The sequence below is a fragment of the Echinops telfairi genome, unplaced genomic scaffold (genome assembly GCF_000313985.2).
Source record: "Echinops telfairi isolate 266 unplaced genomic scaffold, ASM31398v2 ScPeMD7_3533;HRSCAF=4204_0, whole genome shotgun sequence".
Taxonomy (NCBI): Eukaryota; Metazoa; Chordata; class Mammalia; order Afrosoricida; family Tenrecidae; genus Echinops; species Echinops telfairi.
In genome coordinates, this window is record NW_022107431.1 from 54,294,655 (window position 1) to 54,307,949 (window position 13,295).

Here is a 13,295-nt window from a genome sequence, read left to right on the forward strand (position 1 = left end):
GTTTTCCTCCAAGAATTCTCTCACTATTGTTGCAGATGACTTCTTTGTTGTGTCTTCCTCCAGTAAGCCAATAATTCTAATGTTATTCCGCTTCATAGCATCAGGCATAGTTCTTAGGTTTTCATCAGCTTCTCTGATGATTTTACTAGATTTTTGTTCACGTTTGTTAAAGTCTGATTGACTGTCCTCCAGGTCACTGGTGCAGTTCTCTCCTTCCTCCATTCGATTCTCTAAGTCTGTGAGTCTGCTACTGGTTTTTGTTAACTCCTTCATAAGCTCATGTATTTCCCTTTGGTGTATGGACTTTATCTCCTCTATTATTTCATCCTTTTTCTGTATTGTCTCCCTGTTTCCTGTATGATTCCAAACAGAATTCTCAAAATGTCTTTCTGTGGCAGCTCAATGTCTGCTTCTTCTATGCATGTCGTTAGGTTCAGGACATCTTCTAACTTTCGCTTTTGTTTCTCCTTTTTTTTTTCATTGGGGTTGATGGCTGTTTGCGTTGCATTGTTTTAGAGGAGGCAGCTGCCATTTTCCAGGGAGTCGAAGAGCACTGGCTCTCTCTGGGAGACTTTTAGGAATGCTGCTTCGAATTGCCTACAGCTTATTTCACTATGGAATTAGCTTACTACCTTATCCTCCTGTGGCTTTCCTCTCAGGGGAGTGCCCCAGAAGGCTGGTGGATTGCCTGCTTTTGTGTAGAACACTGTGAATGGTGGGCAGAATTAAGTTGGCCAGGTAGATCACTGCGGAGGTTGGGCAGAGCTTCCTTCAGCAGCATGGAACATTGGCGAGTGTTGGCTGAGCTGCCTTAGGCCAAGTGAGGCACTAATGTGTAGGCGGGAGTAAGTTCCCTCCATCACATGGGACAGCAAACGAAAAATTTGAGCTCCCCCAGCCACACAGGCAGCAATTCCTGCACAGAGTAGAGCTCACCTAACTGGTTGTGGGGCAGACGTAAATGCCCTAGGCTAAGGGGAGTGGTCTGGAGGTCACCAGTACAATGTGAGAGAACAGGGAATAGACAAGGAGGGGGGAAAAATACACTAAGCCTGCTGAGACTTTGGGGGAATAGAGAGAAGAGAGGGAAACAAATGTAACAATATAGCTGAGCCCTGCCTGTGGGGCTGCAAGGGTTTAATCCCTGCCCAGAGGCAGACTGTAGCTGTGTTGAGATTAAGCCCCCGGCCCACCTCCAAATGGTCCCGGCTCCAGCCAAGACAATGGCAGGGCTAAGGTCAAACCCTAGCCAGCCTCCACTGTTGTAAGCTAAAAGCCCCCAGCCCCTCAAAACCTTGTGGATCTGTGCCTACTTATCTTTATGATGCTCCTCCTGCAATCCAGCAGTATTGAATTTCCTTTTTAGTAACTCTCCTCGGTTTATTTCTGCGAGTCCCTCTGGTATGTGTTACTCAGTCACCATCTTCTCAGAAGTCCAAAAGCTTTCATTATTATTGCCTTAGAAACATCAGTATTTTCAGAAATCTAATCTTTGCCCATGGAGAATAAGGCATTATATTATAAATTTAAACAAATTACATACTGTAACATTTTCTATATAGTGGTTATGTGTTGGACTACAATCTGCAAGATTGACAGCTCAAAACCACCAATGGGTCTCAGGAAGAAAGACCAAACTATCTACTCCCATAAACAGTTACAGTCGTAGAAACTCACAGGGCAATTCTACCCTGTCCTGTAGAGTTGTTATGAGTCAGTATTGAGTTGATAGCAATGAGTTTCGTATTCACAGCACTACTGTACTGGGTTCAACAATCCATTGCAATGACCACACAAAAATCACAGGCAATACTTAATATTAAGGGCATTTTAGGGAAGTTCTCAGATAACTTAAAGTGACCCTGCAAAAAAAAAAAAAGTAGAACTTCCCTTGGAGTGTCTGAGACTGTATCTCTTTACAAGACTTCTTTAGAGTATTGAGAGCAAGGATGTTACTTTGAGGACTAAGGTGCACCTGATCTAAGCCATATTTTCAGTTGCCTCATATGCATGGGAAAGTTGAACATTGAATAAAGAAGACCAAAGAAGAAGAATGTCTGTTTGAATTGAAGAATATTGAAAATAACATGGACTACTAAAAGGACAAGTAGATCTGTTTTAGAAGTATGGTTAGAGTGCTCTGTAGAGGCAAGGATGACAAGACTGTGTCTTAAATACTTTGGCCATGTTTTCAGGGTACTAGTCCCTGGAGGATTTCATGCTGGGTAACAGAGAGGCTGCAAAAAAGAGGAAGGCCCTCGAGATGAGGTGGATTGACAACAGTGGCTGCACTAATGGGCTCAGGTATAGAAACAATTGTGAAGATTTCGCAGGACTGGGCAGTGTTTTGTTCTGTTGTGCTATGGGTTGGAAAAGACACGATGACACCTAACAACAACAAATCTGTGGGAGTCGAAAGCCTTGTTTCTCTCAGAGGGGCTGATGGATTTGAACTGCCAACATTGTGGTTTCAGCCCAACATGTGACTATTATACCATCAGGCCTCTCTGTGAGTCAGAATTGACTCAGTGGCAGTGAGTTTGCAATTTTTTAAATTAGGGACGTTAGGAGAGTCCTAGTGGCATAGTGGGTTATGAGTTTTGAAAACCATAATAAGGTCAGCAGTTTGAAACTACCAACCAACCTCTCCAAGGCAGAAGGATGAAGTTCTCTACTCCTGTAAAGAATTATAGTCTTGGAAACTCACAGAGGCAGTGTAACTGGCCCAGTAGCATCACGATGAGTCAGAATTGACTCTACGGCACTGAGTTTGGTTTTGGTATTAGGGAAGTTGATAGGTTTCCACAAGTCAGGATCAGTAAACGTTAAGGATACAGCCAATGGCTCACAGCAGCACCTCTTCAGCCAGCAACCAAGTGTTTAATACTCAACTTCTCAGCCGCATTCTCTTCTCCTTCTGCAGGCTAGGAAGCCTGCTTTTTCACTCGAGTTACAGTCCCATACTCTTGACTATGTTCTTGGTTCTGTCTCATGTTCTTTTTTGTGCATTGCCCTGGCTCCTTTAAGTGTGTCCAATAGTGTCTCAGCCACAGCCTCTCGTGTCTCTGGTCTCAGCTTCCATCACTTTAGACAGAAATCTTGAACATGCTTCTCTGGTGGCTCTTTTTCCATGGTCCTGGGATTTTTGTCTATGTACTCCTGCTTCTCAGATGGCTTTTATAGACTGAGGAATGGCTTTGATGGAGGCATGGTTTTTGTCTTCCAGTAGACCATATGCCCAAGAAACAAAGGTGATGAAGTTCACACATTAGACTAAGGTGTAGACTTATTCTCACCTGTATTCTGTCCAATTAACAGTGACTTAAACAGATAGAGATGAGTTATTTATTTCAGGTCTGATGATCAGATACCTTCTGTAATTGTTTAGTCAGACTTTAGATGCCTTTACCACAAATAGTGGTTGCTAGAACTCTAACCATTATCTCATTTTAAGTAGAGAAATTGAGATTTGGGATTACATATTCTGAACCCTCCTCCCTCTCCCCACAATACCCTCAAGCTTCTCTTTAAGTCCTACCCCATACATTCTGCTTATATCTTATTAGCCAGGCCTATGTTATATGACCCTCTGGCCATGCATTGAGCTGCTAAGTACAAGGTCAGTCATTTGAACCCACCTGCTGCTGTGAAGGAAAATCATAAGGCTTCTGGCTCCTGTTAAGGTGTGAAGTCCCCGAAACCCAAAGGGGCAGATCTGTTCTGTCTTATAAAGTCTCTATGAGTTGGAATCCACTCAGTGGGTGTGAGTTTGTGTGATTTATTTGCATGGAGGTGGGTGATGCGGTGGCTCAGCTGTTAATCAAAAGTTCACAGGTTCAGTCACCATTGACTGCAATACAAATATGTGGCAGTCCAGTCTGCTTTTGTAAAAAGTACAGCCCTGAAAACCCTATGGGGCAGGTCTTTGTTTTTTGAGATGACTTTGACTTTCATGGGTTTGGTGTGGTTTTATTTTGACCTGTTATTCATGGGTGGTACAAACAGTTAAAATGCTCAGTAGTTAATCAAAAAGTTGGATGTTCAAGACTACCTAAAGGTGCCTTAGAAGCAAAATTTGGCAATCTTCATTTCAAAAATGCATCTACTGAATACCCTATGGAACATAATTCTACTCAGACATGAGTCGGATCACTGTGAGTCAGAATCAACACAAAGGCAGTTAGGATTTGTTTTTATTTGCAGGGAGGACTGGAAAGTAAATATTTAGCAATCAAGAAAACTATTAGAAGACTAGAGGACTACAGCCACAGTTGTCAAAACAACCTGGTACTGGTAATGACAGAAACATGGAACCAAATTGAGGGCCCAGAAGTAAGCTAGATGAGTTCATCCAGGTGTGGACAGCTGATTTTCAACAGAGGATTAAAGTCACCTATTATTGGAGGAAAAAATGGTTTCACCTGTATAGTTCAAAACTCAACAGCCATTGAATCAATTCCACCTCATAGAGACCCGATAGCATAGATTAGGAACCCTGGTGGTTGTAGTGATTACATGTTGGGCTGCACTCCTCCATGGTTGGCAGTTCAAAACCACCAGCAAGCACCACGGGAGAAAGACTAGGCTTTCTACTCTGTTAAATCATTACAGACTTGGAAACCCACAGGGGATCACTATGAGTCAGCATTGACTGGCAGTGAGAGCACAGATTAGAGCTGCCCCTTAGGGTTTCTGAGACTAGAATCTTGTACCCATAGAGTAGCTAGAGGATTCGAATTCCTAACCTTGGTGTTAGCAGCTCACTAATCCTCACTATCATTATTGTCATATGATTACTTTTTAAAACAAATTTATACTTATCTGGCAGGGGAGATACCATGATCACGAAGGTGATTTTCCCAAGGTGAGGCTTATCCATTGCACTCTGGATGTGCTGACCCCTGCGGTTTCCCCAAATGTGGGAAACTTGACTGCATAATTTGTGGTAGTGGGGGACTGCATTCTCAAACAAAACAAAAACAAATTTAATACCGAACATTTGGTCTCATATTATTTCTTCATCTCACCCCCCCCCCTTTATTTTTTAATTGGGAGATAAGTGTATTGGATAATGTCTTAGTTTCCTAGGGTCAAGTAGCAAAATAAGCAAAGTGGATGGTCCTAGGAGTGGAGTGATTAAATATTTGGCTGCTAGGTAAAAGGTGAGGATTCAAAACTGCCAGATGCTTTGTGAGAGAAAGATGTGGCAGTCTGCATCGTTAAAGATTTATAGCCTTGGACACCTGATGGGGCAGTTCTACTCCTAAATTTTTTGTTGAGTGGCCAGCCAAGCATAGCTTGACATTGTTTCTTGTTGCCAATAACAGGAAAAAAGATGTTAGTGCAAAGGAATCGTGAGAGGACTGCCCATGTATCATACCATATCACCATGTGCCTTAACAAATTGACCTTTTCTGGTTTTGTTTCAGAATGGTCAAAGTTTTCTGGTTTTGGATGAACAAAGATTTGCAAAAGAAATTCTTCCCAAATACTTCAAACACAATAACATGGCAAGCTTTGTGAGGCAATTGAATATGTGTGAGTATGGGCAAGTAGTTTATTTGGAGTGCTGCTACCAACTAGTTTGCACTATTTTTGTTTGTTTATGTTATGATAAAGGGAATGCATTCATATTAACATTATTAATTTTTTACTTTAGTCCATTTCAGTCCTCGGAATTTTGATTCTTTTTCAGATGGATTTCGTAAAGTAGTACATATTGACTCTGGAATCATAAAGCAGGAACGAGATGGGCCTGTTGAATTTCAGCATCCTTACTTCAAACAAGGCCAGGATGACTTGTTAGAAAATATCAAACGAAAGGTGAGTGACCATTTACATATATTAAGGCATTGTCATGAATATAATATACTTGACCAAACATTTATTTTAGCTGTTGAAATAAGAATGTACAGAAATATATAGGTCGTCATTTTTTGAGATAGCTTACACTACATATTTTTTTTTTGCAAATAAGAAACATGTCTATACTGACTGAAAGTATTATGGGCAGTGGTATACAATTTACAAAAAAAACATGCACATGTTATTTATGTAGAAATATTTTTCTCCCATCTTTTTCCTCTTTGCTCAATTGTACTAAGGAATCAATTTTCAGATATTTTCTAGTGAGAAGGAAAATGTTGTTTACTCTCTGGCTGAGGATGAAAAGTGATCTATATAATGGATGTCTCATTCCTTCTGATGACTTATTAAGATACAGTGTTCCTAGAATGTCAGCAGGCTAGAAAGACTGATCCTATGAAACCCATAATTTCTTGTTGTATATCCAAGTCTGAGCACAAGTTCCTGGCACATAGAAAGCACTCACACTTTTGAATGGCTTTTGTATTTTACTGAAATAGGATCTTTATACTAAATCCTTAAAAGAGGAAGAAGTAAATTGAGATGGTGAAAGCAAGTGGCATAGCATGCAGTTTTTGCTGCATACATTTAATTAAATATGGAATGTGGTAATAAAGAGACTTGCGGGTATTACAGAGGGAAAATTAAAAACCTGTAAGTTGTTCCTGCTCATAGAATACTCTAAATATTTAAGATCACACGCACACACAAACAAGAGGACTTCAGAATGTTTGTGGAAAAATTCCACTTTTCATTCCATTTTTCATTAACTTTTTGAAGCCTGTGTGTGGGTGTGTATTTGACTAATTATTCCTCTCTCTTCCTGCTGCGCCTCCTCTTAAGCTATGAAGTGTTTTCTTTCCCTAGAATCCTATCTAAGGCTTTTGGGAATCAGCTCTCTCCTTAAACAGATTACAGAAATTTCATATAAGTTTTGATTACAATCATGGTGTTTGATATTTGTTTTGTTTTCTAAATTGTGTTTTTGTCAAGGTTTCATCTTCAAAACCAGAAGAAAATAAAATTCGTCAGGAAGATTTAACAAAAATTATGAGTAGTGCTCAGAAGGTTCAAATAAAGCAAGAAACTATTGAGTCCAGGCTTTCTGAATTGAAAAGGTGAGCGAGCTATCATTCCTAATACTAATAATAAGGGCTTTCAGATATGTGTGCTGGGTGTTAAAAGTTGTCTGTTTATTGTCAAATACTTTCGATCACTGAGTGGTATAAACAGTTAATGTCTTGAACTTCAAACAAAAAGTACACCTAAGGTATGTTAGAAAAAATCCTGACAATCCACTTTTAGGAATTCAGCCACAGAGAACTTAAAAGTTAAGTTGTAATCTAACATTTATGAAGTCTCCACAAGCCAAAATTGACTTGACAGAGACTGGTTGATGGTTTTGTAGTACCATATATACTCAAGTGTAAGCTGACCCGAATATCAGCCGAGGCACCTAATTTCACCACAGAAACTGCATTAAAATGTGCTGGAAAAACTCGGCTTATACACAAGAATACACGGTACTTTACTGAAGCCCAAATAAAAGGTGATTTCTCTGTAGCCAATGATTTGTGGCCATAGACTACCCCAATATTCCATTTGCATGATGCTTGTGGGGGAAAAATAGGATGGAGATCAAAAAGCATTGTTGCAAAACCATAGAAACCTGTATTAAACAAAATAGCAGAGTAAGAAGCAACTGCTGCTCCACATACCCTTCATCTAGCTCTGTACACTTTTGAAGGTAGTTTTTCCAGCTCTTAACTTTTCCTGGAAGAATTCGGAGCCCTGAGATTTATATACCTAATCAGCACTTTGGGTATCCTAAAGGGACTCAGATCAAGCTCCTTTTAAATATTTGTAAGGAGAGAAAGAAGTCTGGAGGGGTCAAATTAAGGTTGTTGGGTGGATGAGGTATGGTTTCTCAGTGAAATTTTCATAGGACAGCCCATGCTACCCATGAGGAATGAGTAAGTGTGGTGTCATAATGGAAAAAATTCCTAAGTGCAACTTCCCTTCTTACCAGTGCAGTTTTCCATTTTCTTAAAACTTTTTCCTAATAAATTTCTATGATTTTTTTTCTGTGTTCTACAAGAAAATCTACCAAGATTATTCTTTGGAATCTCAAAAAATAGTGGCGATAACCTGAGCTGACCTATTTACCTTGACTTATAATTCACTCAGCAGATCCCTTCAGAAGCAATTATTTTGACTGGACTTTTTTGTTATTATTTTGAGGGCACCATAACCCGAGAAGTGTATAACTGAGAGACTTTGTCTGCAATCATCCACTGATAATAGAGACGTTTTGCATGTTTTGTTTGGACTAAGCCCATGTATGTGTGAACTGTAACCCTAATAGTAATGTTTTTGGGCTTGGTATATCAACTTAGCCACACCTCAAAATTACTTGATAAACAAATCTTACTAATCAAAACAGTAAATTGCTAAGTTGATGAAGAAAATTTGATTCTTAGGTTTTTATAGAATCTTCACATACAAATGAAGATATATAAACCACAAAAAATTCTGTATATACTACCCATTCTGTCTTTTATGAAGGTTTTTAACTGCTTTCTCTATGTGGGCTATCTCTTCGGGGTGGAAGAAAAAAACTATTCTAAAAGAGACTTGCCCTACTTGATAGTTATTTTACATAAACTTGGAAAAGTACTGTATATACTCGAGTATAAGCCGACGCAAATATAAGCCAGGGCACCTAATTTTATCACAAAAACTGCATTGAAAATGTGCTGGAAAAGCTCGGCTTATACATGAGTATTGAGACATTTTACTACAAAAAGTTGCTTTATTTTGTTACCCTACAAGTTATGGCACCATTATCATAACACAGGAATAACTTATTTATGGGCTAGATATATACATCCCTTCTTAATAAGGCACTGGGTTCTGTCTTTATACTAATTGATGACCAAAGGCTTAACAGTAGTAATTCATAACGTTCTCTTTACCCATCAAAAATGGAACATTCTTTTAGCTATTATTAACTCGAATGTCTTCCATAAGAGAGTGACCTTTCAGTGTTTATTTTGCTGTGTAAATTCTTACCACCACCACCAAAATAAAATTGGAGGGGAAAAATGTTTTTAATGCCATTGAGTCAGTTCTGACCCATAGCAGCCTTATGCACAAACAGAAGGAAACCCTTCCAGTCATGTTGCACCACCTGTAAAAGTGTTCCCCTGCTTAAGTCTATTGTTGCAGCCATGGTGCAATTCCATCTCCTTCAGAGCCTTCCTCTTTTTAGCTGCCCCTCTACTTTACCAAACATAATATCCTTCTCCAGGGACTGGTCTCATGACAACATGTCCAAAGTATATAAGACAAAGTCTTGCTACCCTGGCCTCTAAGGAGCACTCTGATCATACTTTCTCCACAATAGATCTGTTGTTCCTTTTAGCAGTCCGTGGTCCTTTCAGTATTCTTCTCCAGCACCACAATTCAAATGCATCCATTCTTCAGTCTTCCTTACTCAGTGACCAACTTTCACGTGCATATGAAGCAATGGATAAGGTATGCCTTACCCCTCCATACTTTAGAGCAGCTGTTCCCAACCTCTGGGTCACAAGCTCTTTGGGGATTGAACAACCCTTTAACAGGGGTCACCCAGTTCATAACAGTAGCAAAATTACAGTTATGAGGTAGTAACGAAAATATTTTTTTTATTTGGGTCACCACAACATGAGAAACTGTATTAAAGGGTCGTGGCATTAGGAAGGTTGAGAAGCTCTGCTCTAAAGAGGTCTTGTGAGCAGATTTACCTTGTCTTTTAATATCTTGACTGAACCTTGACAGTGGAGCCAAGCAAGACAAAATTCTTGACAACTTCATCTTTTATCATGATTTTACCCATTCGTCCAGTAGTAAGGATTTTGACCTCCTTTACATTGAAGTGTAATCCTTGAAAACAAACAAGTAACTTTTTTTTACAAAGCCTTAACAACTATTCCATTTCCTACATTGGACTTTTAACCACTAATAATGTTTGTTGTCTGCATCATGTGAGCTGAGCTACTTTTGACCCAGTTCTTGGGGGATCAAGTTTAACTATGAAAGGGATTTCAGAATCATCATCTCAGTCTTAGAGGTAGCCATTTTCCCACTTCTCTTTAGTAGGTAGATGACTGCATTTTTAAAATCCTGAGTCAGGAAAAGTATAGTAGTTCTTAAGTAAGTTTTGAGTTTCTTTCTCATTACTTCTGTGGAAAACCAGGAATCCCTTTGTGGTGCAAACATTTTAGTGCTCAGCTACTAACTGAAATTCACCCAGAGATGTCTTGGAAGAGTTGAGGCTAAAGATTTACTTCTCAAAGGACATAGCCATGGAGTCTAGTTTTGTTCTTAAATACATGAATTAGAATTGACTGGTCTGAAACTAGTTTGTTTTTTGGTGGTTTTTTAATATAAGCTCACAGACAGATCTTTTTGTAATGGTTTGGATTATGGAAGATAATTTATGAAGGAAGATATAAAAAAAGTGACAGTTGACACATCTACTATGTAAGAATATTTGCTTCATTTCAACATTAATTTCAGATTAAACTGAATAAATTAAAAGATCCTATTGCTGTTGTGAAAGTTACTGGTTTTCTTATATTGACATTTTTTTTTAAACAAAAAACATTTTATGTTTGCATATGCATATGGGAGACAGATCTTGAGGGAAAGTAGGTATAATATCAAACAGATTTTAGTTTGACTTTAACACTTAACCAAATTACCTGTGTGAATCTTAAGCCAATTCCTTCATTTCTCTGAACCTCCAGCCTCTCTTATGAAAGATACAGAGATGCTAATAATTCATTTGGACTTTTATAGGAGTTATTAAGTAATATGTTTAGCATTGTACCTAGAGCATAGCAAGTGTTGGATAAATGTTACTTCCCCAAGGTGATTAAAAAGTTCTGACTGTATTTGGTAGCCATGTTGAAAGAATAGCTTAGTCTGTTTTTAAAACAACCATTAATGAAAAAGCTTGTTAAATAGTAAATTGCCTGCTTCTGTATGGATATAGGTATGCTTCTTTCAAGTCTTTGTATACCTGTTGCCATAGGTAGCAAATCCTACAACTTTGAAGGGATGATTCTGGATTATGTTTATGTAGCTACTGTTACTACGTAATTGAACCAAAGTATTCCTGTTCTCATAAAAATAGTGAATATGTGTATACATATAGTTAAATTCTTTGGTATTACTAAATGGAGATATTGAGGCCTGGATTTCTAAGTTGTTATCTTTTTTCTTTTGTTGTTATTGTTGCTATTAATGTTACAGTGAGAATGAGTCCCTTTGGAAGGAGGTGTCAGAATTGCGAGCAAAACATGCACAACAGCAACAAGTTATTCGAAAAGTAAGATTTTTTTTTCTCCCCATTACCAATCTGTGTATGTTCAACAAAACCGTTTATGAACAAAAAAGTCTCTTGGTTAGCCAGTAATTGATTTTAGTTTCTTATATTTTGGGTACACAGAAGTAAAACTGAAGTTAAATTAAGTCAGATTTTTTTGTTTTTCCTTTAAAAAGAAATTTCATTAGCTAAAGATGGTTATTCTATTTTGTCTTGTAGCTGAGGAAATTGCCTTTTGCCTTAAAACAGATTTTTTTCATACTGTTTACTATAAAAGACATAGCTCTACTGAATTTTTTATTATGGCATAGTTAAGGTTTTGGCAGATAAAGTTATATTTTTAAATCATTTTATACTAAATTATATATATTTTTAAAAGGCTTATCAATTCGTATCATTGCATTGCAGAAAAGCGATTAATACGGTGTTACAAAATGAGTCCTACATTTTAGTGTCTGAGTTAAAAGTTATTGGGGAAATTAAAAATCATTTTCTTACTTGTATCCTTGTCATGTAGTCTTTGCCTATAAGAAGTGAAACAAAAGTAAGTAACAGCTATTTTCTGCTCCTGAGTAATCTGGACTCTAAGCTTAAGCAACAGGTTTCTTTTGGGGGTGGGGTATAGAAAGTGCCAGCCTTTGGGTTAGTCTAAGCCTTTGAGCTAAATTTAGGGCTATGACTGACAGGATCTAAGTCTAGTATAGCAGGTTTGAACAGTGATAAATGCTGTTGGAATCTTGGCCTATGGTCAAAATAGATAATGCTTTTAAAAAACTGAATGTAGGTTAGGTTTGGAGGTTGTTGAATTCTTTTTTTGTGGGGTGGTGTTAAATTTTTATTTCAAAAGCTTGGATAGCTTCAATATCCAGGTCGTGGCAAAATCAGGACATGCATAAAATACCTTACAATACATTAGATTCCCAAAAAGGTACCAAAAAGTACAGTAAAATTAACACTTCTGTTCCAGGATATGTATGACACAACTAATATAAAATTAAAAGGTGAAAAAAGGTGACAAAGGTACAAGTTTACTCTTTACCCACCAGTGCCTGCAGGCCCAGGATACAGAGCGACAGCTGGGTGCACACCCACCCCTCGGGTCTTGAGGAACCTGGTATTAAATTAGGCCCACGATGCTGCTCGACCTCTGATAAACCGCACGCTGTTAACATAACTAACTCTGGAAGTAGTAAACAGGAGAGTGTTTTCCAGGGGGAAAATTTTAAATAAGATGCACATGGGACAGGCCATAGAAAGTTTGCCAAGTTAAAATTTGGTACATAATTATGTTCACTGATATCCAAACGGGGCGGCATGGCCAGCTCCTGTGCCTGCCACGGCCTCAGCATGGCTTGTAGTTATTCTGGTGGCCACCGCATCGCTGGCTCTTCCTGTAATTTGTACTACCCTGACCTCCACTTCCACCACCACCACCACCATTGCCTTGGTTCCCTCGGTTGCAGTTTCCACAGTCCCCAGAGCTGTACTGCTGCTGCTGGTAGACCTCTTTGGGCTGAGCCACCTTGATTTCACACTTGCTTCCACTGACAGTGTGAAACTTTTTCTCCAGAACTTTCTTCACAGGTTCCTCTTTACAGATGATAAAAACAAAGCCTCGTCTTTTGTTAGACTTTAGAGCCATGGGAAATTCAATGGCCTCAATCTCCCCAAATTCGCCAAAGTACTCCCTGATCTTCTCCTCAGTGGCCTCAGGATTCAGATCGCCAACGAAGATTTTCTTCACTGGATCCTTCTTCATGACCTTGGCCTTTTTAGGGTCAATAATGCGACCATCCATCCGGGACTACTCCTGGTCTAGTCCCTGCTCCACGCTGGTTACGTTTTTGAAGAGGATGAACCCAAATTCTCTTAACAGCCCAGTGTTAGGATCCATTTTTATTGTACAGTGAATGACCTCTCCAAATTTGGTAAAATAGTCTTTCAGATCCTTTTTGCTGGTATCCCAGCTGAAGCCACCAACAAACATTTTTCCGGCGTCCTCCGCATTCTTGTTGGCATTGATCGGGTCTCCCTGGGCGCCATTCTGATTGCCGGCCGG

At 38.9% G+C, this 13,295-nt stretch overlaps 2 protein-coding genes and 1 non-coding gene across 4 annotated transcripts in view; 2 read left to right on the forward strand and 1 right to left on the reverse strand.

Annotated features, from left to right (window-relative positions):
- HSF2 (heat shock transcription factor 2) overlaps positions 1–13,295 on the forward strand; it is a 51,388-nt gene that overhangs the window by 21,270 nt on the left and 16,823 nt on the right. For both annotated transcript variants that reach the window (XM_004702036.4, XM_004702038.3), the window contains exons 2-5: positions 5,430–5,538; positions 5,696–5,823; positions 6,859–6,983; positions 11,164–11,239. In XM_004702036.4, coding sequence (XP_004702093.1) covers positions 5,430–5,538; positions 5,696–5,823; positions 6,859–6,983; positions 11,164–11,239 — 438 coding nt within the window. The remainder of the gene's footprint in view (positions 1–5,429; positions 5,539–5,695; positions 5,824–6,858; positions 6,984–11,163; positions 11,240–13,295) is intronic.
- LOC115871155 lies at positions 4,814–4,969 on the forward strand. The gene has a single exon (XR_004047132.1). It is a non-coding gene; the product is annotated as a U1 spliceosomal RNA (small nuclear RNA).
- LOC105978537 (heterogeneous nuclear ribonucleoprotein A/B-like) lies at positions 12,570–13,295 on the reverse strand (the record flags this gene model as incomplete). Its single annotated transcript, XM_013004422.2, is given in 1 exon segment — positions 12,570–13,295. A coding segment is annotated over 1 exon segment (717 nt), but the record flags the coding sequence as incomplete, so codon positions are not given.